At 45.5% G+C, this 15737-nt stretch overlaps 1 protein-coding gene across 1 annotated transcript in view; it reads left to right on the top strand.

Moving 5' to 3' along the window:
• Positions 1 to 3338: 3338 nt before the first annotated feature.
• Positions 3339 to 15737, top strand: part of PMP22 (peripheral myelin protein 22) — a 70862-nt gene continuing 58463 nt past the window's right edge. Inside the window, exons 1-2 of the mRNA XM_060251950.1 lie at positions 3339 to 3464; positions 4698 to 4800. Coding sequence (XP_060107933.1) covers positions 3387 to 3464; positions 4698 to 4800 — 181 coding nt within the window. The 5' untranslated portion in view covers positions 3339 to 3386. The remainder of the gene's footprint in view (positions 3465 to 4697; positions 4801 to 15737) is intronic.

Raw genomic sequence — 15737 nt, 5'->3', positions numbered from 1 at the left:
ATGAAGAGTGGGGTATAAAACCAATTTCTCCTTCTCCTCCTCCAGCTTGTTTGGTGAAGTGGTTAAGTGCACAAACTTATCTGGGAGAACTGGGTTTGATTCCCCACTCCTCCACTTGCAGCTGTTGGAATGGCCTTGGGTCAACCATAGCTCTTGTAGTTGTCCTTGAAAGGGCAGCTGCTGCAAGAGCTCTTTCGGCCCCACCTACCTCACAAGGTGTCTGCTATGGGGGGAGGGAAGGTAAAGGAGATTGTGACTGCTCTGAGACTCTGAGATTCAGAGTATAGGATGGGATATAAATCTAATCTTCTTCTTGACAACTAATGTGGAGTTGGGAAGGAGAACAGTATTGATCTATCATATTTTGATCCCACCTTTCCTTCAAGGAGACCAAGATCCCTTATATGGGTCTCCGCACTTCCATGTTATCCTCACAACAGCCCTGGGAGCTAAGGTAGGCAGAGAGAGAAAGAGAGAGACATTGGTTCAAGGTTAAACACTGAGCTTTGGGAATCTGACCTCAAGTCTTTGCCCTAGACAAACCTTGTAAATACTAGAAGATATTGGCTTTCTCTATGTACTGCTTTGGTGTCACTCATGGCATTAGGTTATATTTTAACCATATGATATTTATCATCATCCAAGTAATGCAATGCCTGAAACATACTGGAGTGCACACAGTTTGACAAAAACCCTCTGTAGAACCCACCTCCCCCACAATTTTTTTCCCTGTGTCAACCACTGTGTCACAAACACAGGGAGCAACTAAAGTGCACTGTGTAGAAGGTGACAGCAAAATAGAGTGTAAAAGTAGCAAAAGAAACCCCTGGAATGTTCAAAAAATGTATCTGTATTCATTTTCAAATGCCTATGGAAAAAATGCACAGTGGTTAGAGATCTTCCTGTTTTGAAATTTTCTCCCTTTTCTGATACCCCTCCTCAATTAGTGCCATGTTTTATATACTTATAGCTTATTCCATTAACCTAAATGTATTTTTTTTTCTTTTTTGCATGTCAGGGCTGCTTCCTTCACTATCATGTTCCTACAAGGTTCCTTGGCCTAAAACCTCAAACCTCATGCTGTAGTTATGTATTACACTGAAGTTATGTGCCTCCCCGAAAAAACAGAGAAAAGCCAAACTTTGACATCTTGGATGGTCACTCCAGTGTGGTAAAAATGGAAATGGGATGTCTTTTTTTTCTCCAAATGGGTGAGCTAAACTCATTTTGCGAGTACCCTTAAAACCACGTGATTCCTGAATATTATGGCAGAGAGTGCTCACACAAGAGTCAGAGCACAACACATCCTCCTTCTGTTGAGTCCCGTTATTTCCCAGCTCCGTTTGTCCTTTGGCCCAGTCAGTGAGAGCTGGGAGAAGGTGAGTCTTCCACTGGCCTTAGGAGGCAAGTTTTCATCAAACGTTTCGACTACTAACTTGTTCAGGCGGCCCCCTCTCCCTCGGAGCAATCCTTCGCTCCCTCTAAATAGACCCTGCGTGCTCCATATGTTCCTTGCTGGGCGGTAGAGAGACGCTGTCGCTTTAAATAGTAAAGGGTGTTCTTTCTCAGGCCACCATGACATATCTGGGCGTTGGAACAGGCTTCGAATAAACCGGCCCGCACGAGACCTGCGCTCGCAGTCAAGGGATCGCGAGCAGAGGAAGCTCAGCCGCCGCGCCGCGCCGCGAGTCAGGAGTGCTCGGGATCGCGGCCAGAAGGCTTTAGGGCAGCTCGCGCTCGCTTTCTGGGGAGCAGCACTGCCAGCCCGGCGGACTCTTTGGCGCTGGTAAGTCCACCGGGGCGACTGCTCGTGTCTCTCCCGGACCCGGAGTTTCGGGACGCTGCCTCTTTTGGGGCCCGGCTGGGGTGGGGCCTCCGGAGCCCCGCATCCCCGGAGAACAGCCGCCCAAGGCGCAGGGGCGGCGAGCAGGCGGCATCCCGCAGCAGGACGGGCAGGACGGCAGTCGCGAGGGGGCCGGAGCGGCGCGCTCGGCGTTTGCAACCCGGAGAAGCAGCAGGCGGGTGGCTGCCGGTCCCGCGCGGGAGGGAGCGCCGTGCTCGAGCCACCAAGTCTGCCTGCTTCGGGGCGGCGGGCGGGCGGGCGGGATGCGCGGGGAGGCCGGTGGGGCGCCCCTGGAGCAGAGAGCGGCGCCGGGCCGGGGGCAGCTTCTCGCTTTCGCCGCCCCCCTCGGGCGCTGCTGCTGCTGGAAGGGCCGCCTGTTCCGCTCGGAGGCGCCCGCCAGACGCGCCGGGAGCCGAGCCGCCAAGCAGCCGGGCCAGTGAGTGGGCCGGGCCGGGCCGGGGATTCGGGCTGCAAGGCGGCAGCAGCAGCCGCTCCCGTCCGCCCCCCCCCCTCGCCCCCGCTCGGGGACTTCCGCGGCTGCGGCGCTTGCAGGGCGTGGAGGGGGGCGAATCCGCGCTGCGTGCAGCCCCCGCCGGGCCCCCTGGGCGGCAGCCTTCCCCTCCCCCCTCGTGCTTGCCGAGGCCCCCTTCCCGCTGCCCGCCCGTGGCGAGGAATGTGCGCGGCCGCCGGGCTGCTGTCCCGCTCCCGCCATTTGGGAGCGGCTATATTTGTGCGGAGACGGCGAGCTGGGCGGGCTTCGCTCGAGAGGGCTGCAAGGCGCGGACTATCCCGCGGAGAAGAGGGGCTTTGCGGGATCACGGCTTCCCTGCCCTGCCGCCAGTCGAGGCAGGGGGCGGGCTGGGTTTTCAAACTTTATTTTAAGTTTACTTTTGCGATCCCTTCATTGGCTTTACTTTTGCTTGGAGGGTCTTTCTTAAACGCCCCCTTCAGAATACTGAGACCTGATGTTTGTCTGCTGGCTGCTGCTGGAGAGAGCCTCTTGACTAAACGGAAACTTTGAGGAATGTGATGGTGTCGAAGTGGCCACCAAACACCGGAAGGTTTCCAAATCTGGGGATATTGGAATTGAACCTTAAGAAAGGAAATAATCCAAATGATAAAATTTAGGGTGAAGTAGGTGGGGAGTTTTACAGCATTTATTCCAAATCCTTCTACTGTATTTTACTCCTTTAGCAGTATTCACTACACTTTTCTAAACACCGCCATTCATCCAACATCTGGTTTACTTAAAGTATTGCTCATGTCATTCCTTCAGACTAATTTATTTCAGGACACTCTAGTGCTTTCAGCTTTCCCAGGAAAGAAGTTGCAGACTTTCTCTTCTTTTTGCATTGAATCCTTTTCTCTTTATGAAGCAGAGACATAATTTGTAAAGTTATTTAGCCTCCTTACAAACCAACTCTTACAGTGTTTATTTTCCATCTCAGCTGCACCCTCTGCCGTTCACTCTTAGAGGAGAGGCTCCTTTTACCTAAAGGTGTTTTTCCTTTCCCTCCAGATCAATCCAGGATCTTCTACCAAAATGCTTCTTTTGTTGTTGGGGATCATTGTACTGCACGTGTCAGTTCTTGTCCTTCTCTTTGTATCTACAATTGTCAGTGTAAGTATAACATCTTTAACACCTCACATTAAACACATAGTGAGCTGTGGTTTAACAGAAGTTAGAATCTGATTCTAGTCATGCTTTGTTTGGACATAACTTATATGTAGATCCGTGGCATTACTTCCAAAAAAGGGATCTCTATTCTGTAGCCCAATGGGATACTTAGTTGGGAATAAACCCCACTGAAATAATGGAGTGTCTGAATAAGTATGCTTAGGGCTGGCTTGACTATTTCGGAATGCAATGCCCTTTTGTACCACTGATCACTGTATAAATCCAATTAACTTCATTTAAGAGGGGAAAATGTGGAACTTGTTTTCTCCAAGATAGCTTTGTTGTTACCTCTGGATCCTGGTCAAAGAGCTTTATTTTTCAAGAGAGTATACCTTTGTGTACCTTTGCACTTCTTTGTAGTTAAAATGGGTAAAACAGAAACATTTCAGAAGCAATATGGGCCAGGATTCGGCCTCAGAGATATTTTAAATGTCAGGGAAGAGTGTGGACTTGAACATATGCAGAGTGTGCTACACACACACTGAGTAGCCCCAGTCAGCTGACATCTATCCTGTACTGGAAGGAAAAGATTCCTGAAGTGGTACATAGCATTTGCATCTACTTGAATTCATTTCCATTTTTTTTAATTAAAATACAACAGCAATACTAGTGGGTTGTCCTAGGTAGAGAAATAGAAACAACCAAATAAAACTGATTGTGTGAGCAGCTAGCTCAACTCTAGGCAGCCTCATTTGCATGCTCTTCAAGAAAGCCTTATGAAATACTTCGGAAACTCCTAACAGATGTGTTCTGAGTGCATGCAGAAGAGCTCTCATAGCCTTGCCACTGGGAGGGAAAGGGTGAAAGGAATTGGATTTCCTCTCCCCTGTGAGATTTGGCAAAGGCTTAAAGAGACCCCCCCCTTTTTTTGCAAGGAAGTCAAGGGAATGAAAGAACAAAACAGAGATATTTCTCTCCAAATAGAGATATGTGTATTTGTATATGGTTTTGTTTTTTGTTTTTTTGCAAAAATAAGGCCTTTATTTATACACTTTGTGAAAAGTTTGAGTAAACTGCCGATGACTTGCAATTAACTCATTCTTCAGAATTCAGTACTAAGCAAGAATGACCAGGTCTGGTTAAGGTTCCCTAGGAAATGTATCTGTTTAACACAAGCTTTTGCTGGTGTTGAATTTTCCTTTGGTTTTCCCTCATTTTATCCTTCTTATCTTTCAGCAATGGCTCACTGGCAATGTGCGCACAACAGACCTTTGGCAGAACTGCACCCTGGGATCATCCGCCTCAGATGTATTTCATTGCTCAACATCATCCCCAAATGGTGAGAACTTTGGCTGAAAGTGCTGTCATTTTTCAGAACAGTGTTTGGTACAATTCTTCCTTGTCCCACCTTACCCCTGTGAAATATTTGTAGGCTTCATGTAAATTGCTAGTGTATAGCTTCTTTTGAATACAGTTTAGGCAAAATCTCATCTTTTTGGCACTGCCATTGTGTGCCTTGCAGGGTCTAGGGTTGCCAACCTACATGTGAGGTTAGTAAAAATAGCAAACCGTGGAATAATAACGAACTACTTGAATCAATAACAAGTACTCATAAACTGTAACTCATAATTTTTAATTTTTCAAGGTGCACAGTATTACAAAGTGCATAATGATTTTAAAGCGCTAAACAGTAATACAGAACTCTGATACATATTTTTAAACATACAATAGTCTGTCATGAATGACTTCCACAGCAGTTCCCTATGCATTCTGGCATCAAAGCGCCAAGTCCCCACTCTCGTGGACTGACTTAAAGTGTCTGCGCCGTTCTTGTGAAACAGAGGATAACTAATGGTGTGTAGAATTTCATTTCCAGAGTAGCCTTTTCACACTATTTCTTACAGTTGGGATATTGTCATAGAATACTTTCATATCTCTCATAAATCCTGGTAAGCCTCTGGTCCATGATGTTTTACACTCCAAGAAGGATGTAGACAAGGTGGAATGTGTCTAGAGAAGGGCAATGAAGATGGTGAGGGGTCTGGAGACCTATGAGGAAAGGTTGAAAGAACTGGGTATGTTTAACTTGGAGAGGAGACAACTGAGAGTTGATATGATTACCATCTTCAAGTACTTGAAGGGCTGTCATATAGAGGATGGTGCAGAATTGTTTTCTGTTGCCCCAGAAGCTCAGACCAGAACCAGTGGGTTGAATTTAAATCAAGAGTTTCCGGCTAAACATGAAATGAACGAACTTCCCGACAGATTGAATGTTTCCTCAGTGGAATAGGCTTCCTTGGGAGGTGGTGGGCTCTTCTTCCTTAGAGTTTTTAAAGCAGAGGTTAGATGGCCTTCTGGCAATAATGCTGATTCTGTGAATTAGGCAGATCATGAGAAGGAAGGTGGGAAGGGCTGCATCAGGGCTTAGGTCTCATGGCCCTTTCTTACATGGCCAGGGAAATGCTGATTGCCACTTTGGGGTCAGTCAGTAATTTTTCTCCAGGCCCGTTTGGCAAGGGATCCTGTGGGGGGGGGTTGCCATCTTCTGGGCAAGGAACGGGGGTCACTGGGGATTTATGTGTGTGGGGAAGGTATTTGTAAAGTTCCTGCATTGTGCAGGGGGTTGGATTAGAGATCCCTTCCAACTCTATGATTCTGTGTTTTAACCACAGAATGTTTTATCACATATATTTGTTATGGTTTATATATCTTATGGTTACTTTTCAGTTTTTTAAAAGCTTTAGACAGGATATCACGCCAAAGCTAGTTTGAAGGTGGGAAATGACACAGATGACTGAATTGCCATTTTGCTCAGGGAAGAGGGCAATCATCTTTCTTGTTGATTGGGAAATGAGACTGGTACTATTTAATTCATAAGTAGTATGACATCAGACTGTTATCCATGATAGCTAAACATGTAACCTCTTGGTTCATAAGCAATATGATTATGATTTTCAGGCACTAAGGACAAGTAATGGAATAGTTGTCTCCATCATGACTTGCATGCAAACTGCCTCAATCACGTTCTCCCATTCAGAGAGCCCGGAGCCACCTTTTCTATGCATTCAACCTAAGAACAAACCACTCTTCTTGTGGATATAACTGTCTACTACACATATGATGGATGTTGCTACCTCTCTCAGCTGTCATTCATGTTTTCTGGATCATAAGCCTTTTTAATTATTACAAGCATTCATATGTGTAGTATTAATTGGGTTGAATTTACTGCAAATGCAAGAGATGAGAAGAACCATTTCATCCTGTTGCAGTCTTACAACTCATGGCTGTTACACTTATGTGGGTCCCACAACCAAGTACAGTTGTGACCTTGGGTCAGGAAGGACTGCTGGGGAAATGGGAAGCAGCAAAGATCCATAATGTTCAGAACCTTCCACTGGCTAATTGCTGGATCTAACCCAAAGTTCATGACACTGCCAAGTTGACTGCATGTAAAACCAATCACAGTTGATCCCGCCCAGGAGGCAAGTCAGACAGAGACTGATGGATTTCACAATTCAAGTGTGAAAGTGAGAGGTGTTTGTCACTTGAGTGTTTGCATGCTTCTTTACATATTTTGGATCCATACCCTGTCCAGAACTGTCTCTCATTCACATCAGTTGGCAGGCAGTCTGCTGAGGAACTGCACGTCAGTTTTGGGTGGTTGTTTTGGAACTTCAGTGCAGCAGAGAATCTTCTGGTATGCCACCAACTTAAAGCAGTCACTCTGTGTTCATGCAGACATTCGTCAATTCATCATAGCTACACAAATAACAGAGGGGCATCTGGGATAGTACTCAGACTGAGTAACTTCAAGTTGAGTCACTTTGAGAACAGAGTTCCAACTGGCATTTTGTTCAGTTCTTAACTGGGCTGTGCTATGCCATTTGTGTAGGCTAACTTTTAAGTACCCTCAGGTCTGTTTATTTAGAATCAGGGTTGGAATAATGGCTTAATTTTTAAAAAATAAATTTTCTGTCAGTAACAGAAGCTTATGCGTTCAGAAGTTCCAGACTCATGACTTCAGAAGTTCTGAACTTTTAACTCAGGAGGGAGAGGGGAATTTAAAAACAATCTGCAATTTTAAATTCATGACATTACAATATGTTTAATATTTAAGGAAATGAAAATCAGTTTCAATGTCGTTAGAAGCCCTAGGTACCTAAAGACTGGCATGAGAAATGGAAACAGAATGCATGTGGTCTGCATGGCAGATGACTGGGAAAAAATGTATGTGGCCACCAAATGCCACTCCATTTAAAAGACCCAAACAGCAGCAGTACATAATACCTGTTTTAACAAAGTTTCACAGAATCTGTTACAATTATTTTCTGTAGTTTCTTTGAGCAGTGCAGGGTGGCTTTCCCCGTCTACTGTTTTATCTTCCCAGCAGCCAGTAAGGTAGGTTAGGGTGGTAAAGTAGAGAGCTCAGTGTGCATTTTGCAGGGTTTTAAAAAAAAAATCTTTAATGCATTTTGCAGGTTGATTTATGGTCAGACCATTCATCTCACCAGGGCTTTTTTGGTAGAAAAAGCCCAGCAGGAACTCATTTGCATATTAGGCCACACCTCTTGATGCCAAGCCAGCTGGAACTGCATTCCTGTGCATTCCTGCTCTAAAAGAACTCTGCATCTCGCTCAGTCACACAATTGTGTTCCCACTTCTGAACATCTGTTGCCTTGAAAACAGTATAGCATTGCAGTAAGTTGGTTATGCGACTTGACAGCACTTTTCACCACCAAGACAGTGTGCCCCACCAGTCTGCAATCTGGATTGGAGGTTTACATTGGAGGAGACAGTATTTATTTCCCTGTAGGCCATTCGTCTTATCATACTTGCCCTCTCCTGTCTGGTTTTTGCCCCTGGGGGGAAGGTTCAAATACCTGTGTCTTTGCAAAGCAAAATAGCAGCTGGGAGGGTACAATTCTGATAAGGAAAACAGCCCTAGGGAAAGACATAATAGTCTCCTCCTTCATATGAAATTACACTCCAGATTGCAGCTCTCTGTAGCTGTTTAGAGTTTCTTAAAAAAAAAATCAGGACAAACATGCATGTGACAGAGGTAGAGTGTGGCCTTAATTTGAACCCAGTCAAAAGTCTCTGGTCATAGCAAAGCGCACTGGGACAAGTACACTAAGGCTGCAGTCACACACACTAAATAATGCACTTCCAACCCACTTCCAATGCACTTTTCAACTGGATTTTGCCAGTTCACACAGTAAAATCCAGTTGGAAAATTCATTGAAAGTGGATTGAAAGTGCATTATGTAATGTGTGTGATTGCAGTCTAACAGTCTTTAACAAATAATAAGTTCAGTCAATACATTCTCTTTTTTTAATTCCAGGATTTAATATGTTTCCTAATACTGAATATGTTTCTCTGTTCTTTGGAACAGATTGAAGGTATCAGTGATGGTTGTTGCATCTGCACAAACTGAAATTCAAGCTATAGCATATTAGCAGCTACCAAGTTAGAGCAAAGCTTCAGTTGATTTTAGCACATTAAGATTCCATCACAACATTTATACCCCATCTTTATTCTCAGTGGGCACGCAAAGCAGCTTACATCCTTCTAATCTCTTCCATTCTTTTCTTACAACAAGAATAGGAGCCTAAAGAAGCCAAAGTGGTTCAATAAACAGCTTTCTAAGGACGTGAGGAATTTAAAAAGTCTCTTAGGAAAAGGAAGGAGGGTCATATAACCAAGGATGAATATAGAAAGAAGAAATTGGATTTATATCCTGCTCTATGCTCTGAATCTCAGAGTCTCAGAGAGGTCACAATATCCTTTACCTCCCCCCCCCCCCCACAACAGACATCCTGTGAGCTAGGTGGGGTTGAGAGAGCTCTTACAGCAGCTGCCCTTTCAAGGACAACTCCTACAAGAGCAATGGCTGACCCAAAGCCATTCCAGCAGCTGCAAGTGGAGGAGTGGGGAATCAGACCCGGTTCTCCCAGATAAGAGTCTGCGCACTTAACCACTGCATCAAACTGGCTCTCAACAAATAACCAGTCTTGTAGAGAGAACCTTAGGAAAGCTAAAGCTCTGTATGAGCTTAGGCCTAGCAAGAGATGCTAAAAACAACAAAAAGGGTTCTGTTCTTATGTTCAAAGTAAGAAAAAGAGCAAGGACATGGTAGGCGCCTCATGGGGACAGGAAAGTGAAATTGTAATAAGTGATGAAGACTGGGCAGAACTCTTCAATTCCTACTTTTCCTCAGTGTTGGTCATGTGAGGGAAAAGGTGCTAACCTGGCAAGAACAGAACACATGATGAGAGAAGGGAGTTGCAGCTTAGGATCAGCATAGGGCACCTAGTTTCTTTAAATGAAACCAAGTCCTCAGGGCAAGACGAACTGCATCCAAGAACCTGCAGACATAATTTACAAGTCTCTGTCCATTATTTTTGAGCATTGTTGGGGAACAGATGAAGTGCCAGAAAATTGGAGGAGGGCAAATATTATCCCCATCTTCAAGAAGGGGGAAAAGGAGAATTCGGGTAACTACTGACCTGTCAACTTGATGTCTTATACCTGGAAAAGTTTTAGAATGAATAATCAAGCAGCCAGCCTGGAACATTTAGAAAGGATGGCTGTGATTACTAAGAGCCAGCATGGGTTTCTCAAGAAGAAGAAATGCCAGACTAATCTTATCTCTTTTTCTGAGAAAGTTACTACATTGCTGGATCAGGGGAATGCTGTAGATATAGTTTATCTTGATTTCAGTAAGGCTTTTGACAAGGTTCCACATAATTTTCTTGTTGACAAATTGGTAAAATGTGGTTTGGATCCTGTTACTGTGAGGTGGATCTGTAACTGGTTGACAGAGCGCTTTGTGAATGGTTCCTCATCCTCTTGGAGAGGAGTGACGACTGGAGTGCCTGAATGATCTGTGTTGGGGTCTGTTTTGTTTATTATCTTTATAAATTATTTGGATGAAGGAATAGAGGGAACACTTATTAAGTTTGCAGATGATACTAAATTGGGAGGGGTAGCATATATGGTAGAACGCAGAAACTGATTTCGCACTCACCCTTACACCACTCTCACGCCCGTCTTCTCAGCGCAGCATCCTTCCTATTTCCCACTATTTGCGCCAGGGCTGCAGCAACCATCATGGTTTTCTAGCAGCAAATGGAAACCACTAAAAACCAGTTCCCGTTTGCTGTGTGGAAACCGCAATGTTTGCTGCAGCCCCGGTGCAAATAGTGGGAAATTGGGAGGATGCCGCGCTGAGAAGACGTGAGAGTGGCGTAAGATGAGTGCGAAATTGGCCAGAGTCAGGATGCAGGATGATCAGCTGCCCTGAGCCTGTTAGGGGAAGGTGGGATATAAATTTGATTAAATAAATAAATCTTGACAGGCTGGAAAACTAGCTGAAACAAATAAAATTAATTTTATTGGGGATAAATGCATTCTGCATTTAGGTTGGAGAAATCAAATGCATCATTATAGGATGGAGGAGACTTGTTTTGGCAGTAGTATGTGCCAAAAGGATCTAGCGGTCTTATTAAACCATACACTGACTATAAGTCTGCAAGGTTTTGCCAAGCAACAGGTGGACTTCAACTATGGATATATAGGAAAGCTTTATTGATTTGTTACAAGAGCATAGAAGACTTTGCTTGAAGTGAAAGTCACCAGCATCCGTGTCATTACATAATTCCAAAAAGCCTATGTTTTTCCTTCCCTTCCCACCCCGCAGACCTCCATAAAGGTAAAGGTAGTCCCCTGTGCAAGCACCAGTCGTTTTTTGACTCTGGGGTGACGTTGCTTTCACAACGTTTTCACGGCAGACTTTTTACGGGGTGGTTTGCCATTGCCTTCCCCAGTCATCTGCACTTTCCCCCCAGCAAGCTGGGGACTCATTTTACCAACCTCGGAAGGATGGAAGGCTGAGTCAACCTGGAGCCAACTACCTGAACCCAGTTTCCGCTGGAATCAAACTCAGGTCGTGAGCAGAGGACTCTGACTGCAGTACTGCAGCTTTACCACTCTGTGCCACGGGTCTAACTATTTATGTCCCAGGTCACAGAGCTCTCAGCCTGAGAAATGAAAACTAGCCTCAGCCAGATGGTTCCAGAGATGCTTCTGCATTCCTAACACAGAGACATAACAATTTTCAAGATAAAGTGAATATACCCAGAGCAAGTACAGACAGATGTGGCAGGGGAAGAATATCCCAAGTCGGGTGGCCAACGGTAGCTCTCCAGATGTTTTTTGCCTACAACTCCCATCAGCCCCAGCCATTGGCCATGCTGGCTGGGGCTGATGGGAGTTGTAGGCAAAAAACATTTGGAGAGCTACCGTTGGCCACCCAAGTGATACTCTACAAAACCAAAGCAAAGGAGACACTAAATTTAACATGGTGGACTACATGGCATAGAAATACATCATGGCAGAATGCATGGCAAGGATTCTGACAGCAGTGTGATATGGTAGCTAAAAAGGCAAATGCGATTTTGGGCTGTGTCAACAGAAGTATAGTGTCCAGATCACAAAAATTGTTGGTAATGCTTTACTTTGCTCTGGTTAGACCTCACCTGGAGTATTGTGCTCAGTTTTGGGTGCTGCAATCTAAGGATATAGACAAGCTAGAACTTCTTCAGAGGAGGACAACAAAAATGGTGAGGAGACCAAGTCATAAAATCATAGAGTTGGAAGGGAACTCCAGGGTCATCTCGTCCAACCCCTTGCACAATGCAGAAACTATGTCCTACGACGAAAGGCTGAAGGCAGGGCTGGATTAACAATTAGGCCAAAGGCTCTGGCCTATGGGCCCCGGGCCAGCTCCCCCCCCCCCCCCTGCATGCGCAGCCAGCAACTGAGCTGCTCTTTGCCTGACTTGCCTGGTGCGACTGCTGCTGGCATCATTGCCACGTTTGCCTCTGCATCTCCCCACAGCTTTGTCAAAGGGGCTTTTGAGAAGGTGCCTGCAGGCTGCAGCAGGGGTTGAGGGTAGTGGGGTGGGCCTCTGACTGAGATAATTTGCATGGGGGCCCCCAAGATTTTGACTGCCAAGGGGCTGCACTGGGTTTAATCCAGTACTGGCTGAAGGAACTTGGTATGTTTAGCCTGGAGAGGAGATGACTGAGAGGTGATATGATGACCATCTTCAAGTACTTGAAGGGCTGTCATAGAGAGGATGGTGCGGAGTTGTTTTCTGTTGCCCCAGAAGGTCAGACCAGAACCAGTGGGTTGAAAGAGTTTCCGGCTAAGCATTAGGAAGAACTTCCTGACAGTTAGAGATGTTACTCAATGGAACAGGCTTCCTTAGGAAGTGGTGGGCTGTCCTCCTTTGGAGGTTTCTAAACAGAAGCTAGAAGGCCGCCTGATAGCAATGCTGGTTCTGTGAACTTGGGCAGATCATAAGAGGAAGGGCAGGAAAAGTTGCATCAGTGCTTAGTTCTTGTGGTCCTTCCTTACATGCCCAGGGAAATGCTGTTCACAACTTTGCAGTCAGGCAGCATTTTTTCTCCAGGCCAGTTTTGCCAGGGATCCTGGAGAGGGTTTTTTTGGCCGTCTTTTGGGTATGGAGCAGGTGTCATTGAGGTCTGTGGGGGAAGATTTTTATGAATTTCCTGCATTGTGCCGACTAGATGACCCTGGAGTTCTCTTCCAACTGTACGATTCTATGCACCCTGTGAGACAGGTTAGGCTGAGAGAGTGAGACTGGCCAAAGGTCTACCTGGGTGCTTCTGCGGCACCAGTGAGGATTCAAAACTGCATCTCCCAGCCCTAGCTACTAGTCCAGCACTTTTAACCTCTTCACCACACCAACTCTCTAGTGTAGTGTAATGTACTGAGAACCGAGACGGTTTGAAGGCAACATGGTTTATTCAGTAGCACATTACAAGAGAGAGAACACGCGGGCCGGGCCCCGCTTATATACAGTCCCCGGAACAGCCCCTCATCCGACCAGGCCAATCCTGGTTGGTCAAACTTCCCGCCACAGATCTTGATGGGCGGGGCGACTGGCGAGCTCCATCCGGGGACCCAGGGGTCGCCTTCAGTAGCGATCACCATGCAGCCTGATCACTTATGTTCAATACATAACATGTAGGGAGGACATTTAGGCAATGAGACCACTGGAGCTAAGTGACCCCTGTTCAAGTGGTGGTTGGGCCAAGCTATCAAGTGAAAGAATTCTACTGGTATTCTGGGAAGAAGAGGCCAAGTTTTCTATTTTCTCTTATTGAATAAAGTGGCACCTTTAGTTCTGTTTTCTTTGGTGTAATTGAGGAAAGGGACCATGATTCAGTGGTAGATCATGTCCGGTGATAAGGATCATGGAGTAGAAGATATGAAAAACGTCTCCCAGAGACCCTGGAGAGACACCGCTAGTCAGACTAAATAGGACTGATCTTAGTAGGACAAGGGTCTGACTCAGTATAGGCATGAGTTGTTTTGGGATCAGTTCTTACTTTGCAGCATGTCTCTGTAAAATCTACAGCTCTACAGGTATGTGAGCCTTCATCTGTGAATTCTAGCATGCATGCTGTGTCTGAATCAATTAGTTACTTTTGACATGTGCTAGAAAGGATCCTTAGGGAGCTTTTTGAAGAATTAGGGCTGAGCATGTGGTAGAAAGGGTCCCGAGGACAGTGAGTGGAAGAACTAGGAGTGAGCTGTTCAGTCCAAATAGTTGTCATGCATTCACTGGTGAGGCTTTGTTACAAGCTGGGTTTCGAAGGCTTCTGTCAGTCAGTTATTTGGTAATAGAACTGTGGATACTCCACACTGTGAGGTTTTTGTTTTTTGCAACAGCTCCCTGTTTGAACAATGCTGATTTTAATTATGCTAAGAGCAGTTCTCCATGACTTGTACTGCCAGCAGGGTGTAGTGGTTAGAGTGTTGGACTAGGATCTGAGAGAACCACATTTGAATCCTAACTCTGCAATGAAAGCTTGCTGGGTGACCTTGGGTCAGCCGCACACACATTCAGCTTTGCCTACTTCACAAGGTGTGATGAAGATCAAATGGAGAAGAGGAGAAAGGTGTAAGCTTCTTTGGGTCCTCATTGAGGAGAAATATGAGGTACAGACAAAGTTAATTTGGAACTCTGCAAAGTGGTGTGTGCTACCAGTGATGCTTTCTTCTTGTGCCTCACTGCCGACACTTAGTGGTATCACTTCAGAATCGCTGATGCAAGAGTCTGTGAAAATGTAGCAGATTTACATGCTATAGTTATGTCCTTAATCAGCATTTAATGGCATTAACTTCTCCATGGCTATAAATGCATAGTAGGCAAGCCAGTTCAATGCCAGTCATGCATGGCAAAATTTGACTGTGGCTTGCCTTTCAAATAAAATATGCTCTTTATTAGGTTCCAAAAATCGGGAACCCTGTTTACACAGCTGGGGAAGGCTTGGTAATTACTTCTACAAAAGGTGGATAGTTACATAGAGGAAGTTCCAAATTCCACAGAACTGTGGAAGAGAAATTCCTTTCAAATGGCAAGGCACAACTACTGTTAAACACTTAACTTTTATTTTGGAAAGGTAAACTCTTTACAAGTGTGATTGCAGCAGAAGGCAACCCATTCTGAGATGTAGCTTGAGAGCCTACTCTTATCTGGCTGTCATACATAGGGACAGCCCAACTGCTCTTCTCTTAGCATTCACCTGTTTTGACCTATCCATTAAATAATGTTTATTATAGATGGTGTTCTGTTGTTCATAACGGATTCCAGATCTTCCGAGATCTGTTTTATAGTGTAAAAACAACTATGCTTTGGATTGTGGATGTACTGCTGTGCAGCCTGATCCTGTGAATATTCACACAGGAAAATGATCCCACTGAGTTCTGCGGGCCTTAAGCCCTGGCAGGAGGGCAAGGAGCTCAAATGCAAGAAGCATGAAAGTGAAACTATCTGTGAAAAGGTAAAGGTGCAAGCACCAGTTGTTTCCGACTCGGGTGACGTCACATCACGGTGTTTTCACGGCAGACTTTTTACGGGGTGGTTTGCCATTGCCTTCCCCACTCCTCTACACTTCCCCCCCCCCCCAGCAAGCTGGGGACTCATTTTACCGACCTCGGAAGGATGGAAGGCTGAGTCAACCTTGAGCGGGCTACCTGAACCCAGCTTATGCCGGGATCGAACTCAGGTTATGAGCAGAGGTTAGGACTGCAGTACTTCAGCTTTACCACTCTGCACCATGGGGCTGCTCTGAACTTTCTGTACCAGGGCACATTCAGCTAATAGCCCCTCCGACATTCAAAGAGTATACACTGAATGCACAAAGATTGTGACAGAGGGCTCCCCAGACAGAAGGCATGTT

Source organism: Heteronotia binoei, chromosome 13, assembly GCF_032191835.1.
Source record: "Heteronotia binoei isolate CCM8104 ecotype False Entrance Well chromosome 13, APGP_CSIRO_Hbin_v1, whole genome shotgun sequence".
NCBI classification, from domain to species: domain Eukaryota; kingdom Metazoa; phylum Chordata; class Lepidosauria; order Squamata; family Gekkonidae; genus Heteronotia; species Heteronotia binoei.
This window is presented reverse-complemented; position numbering and strand designations above follow the sequence as displayed.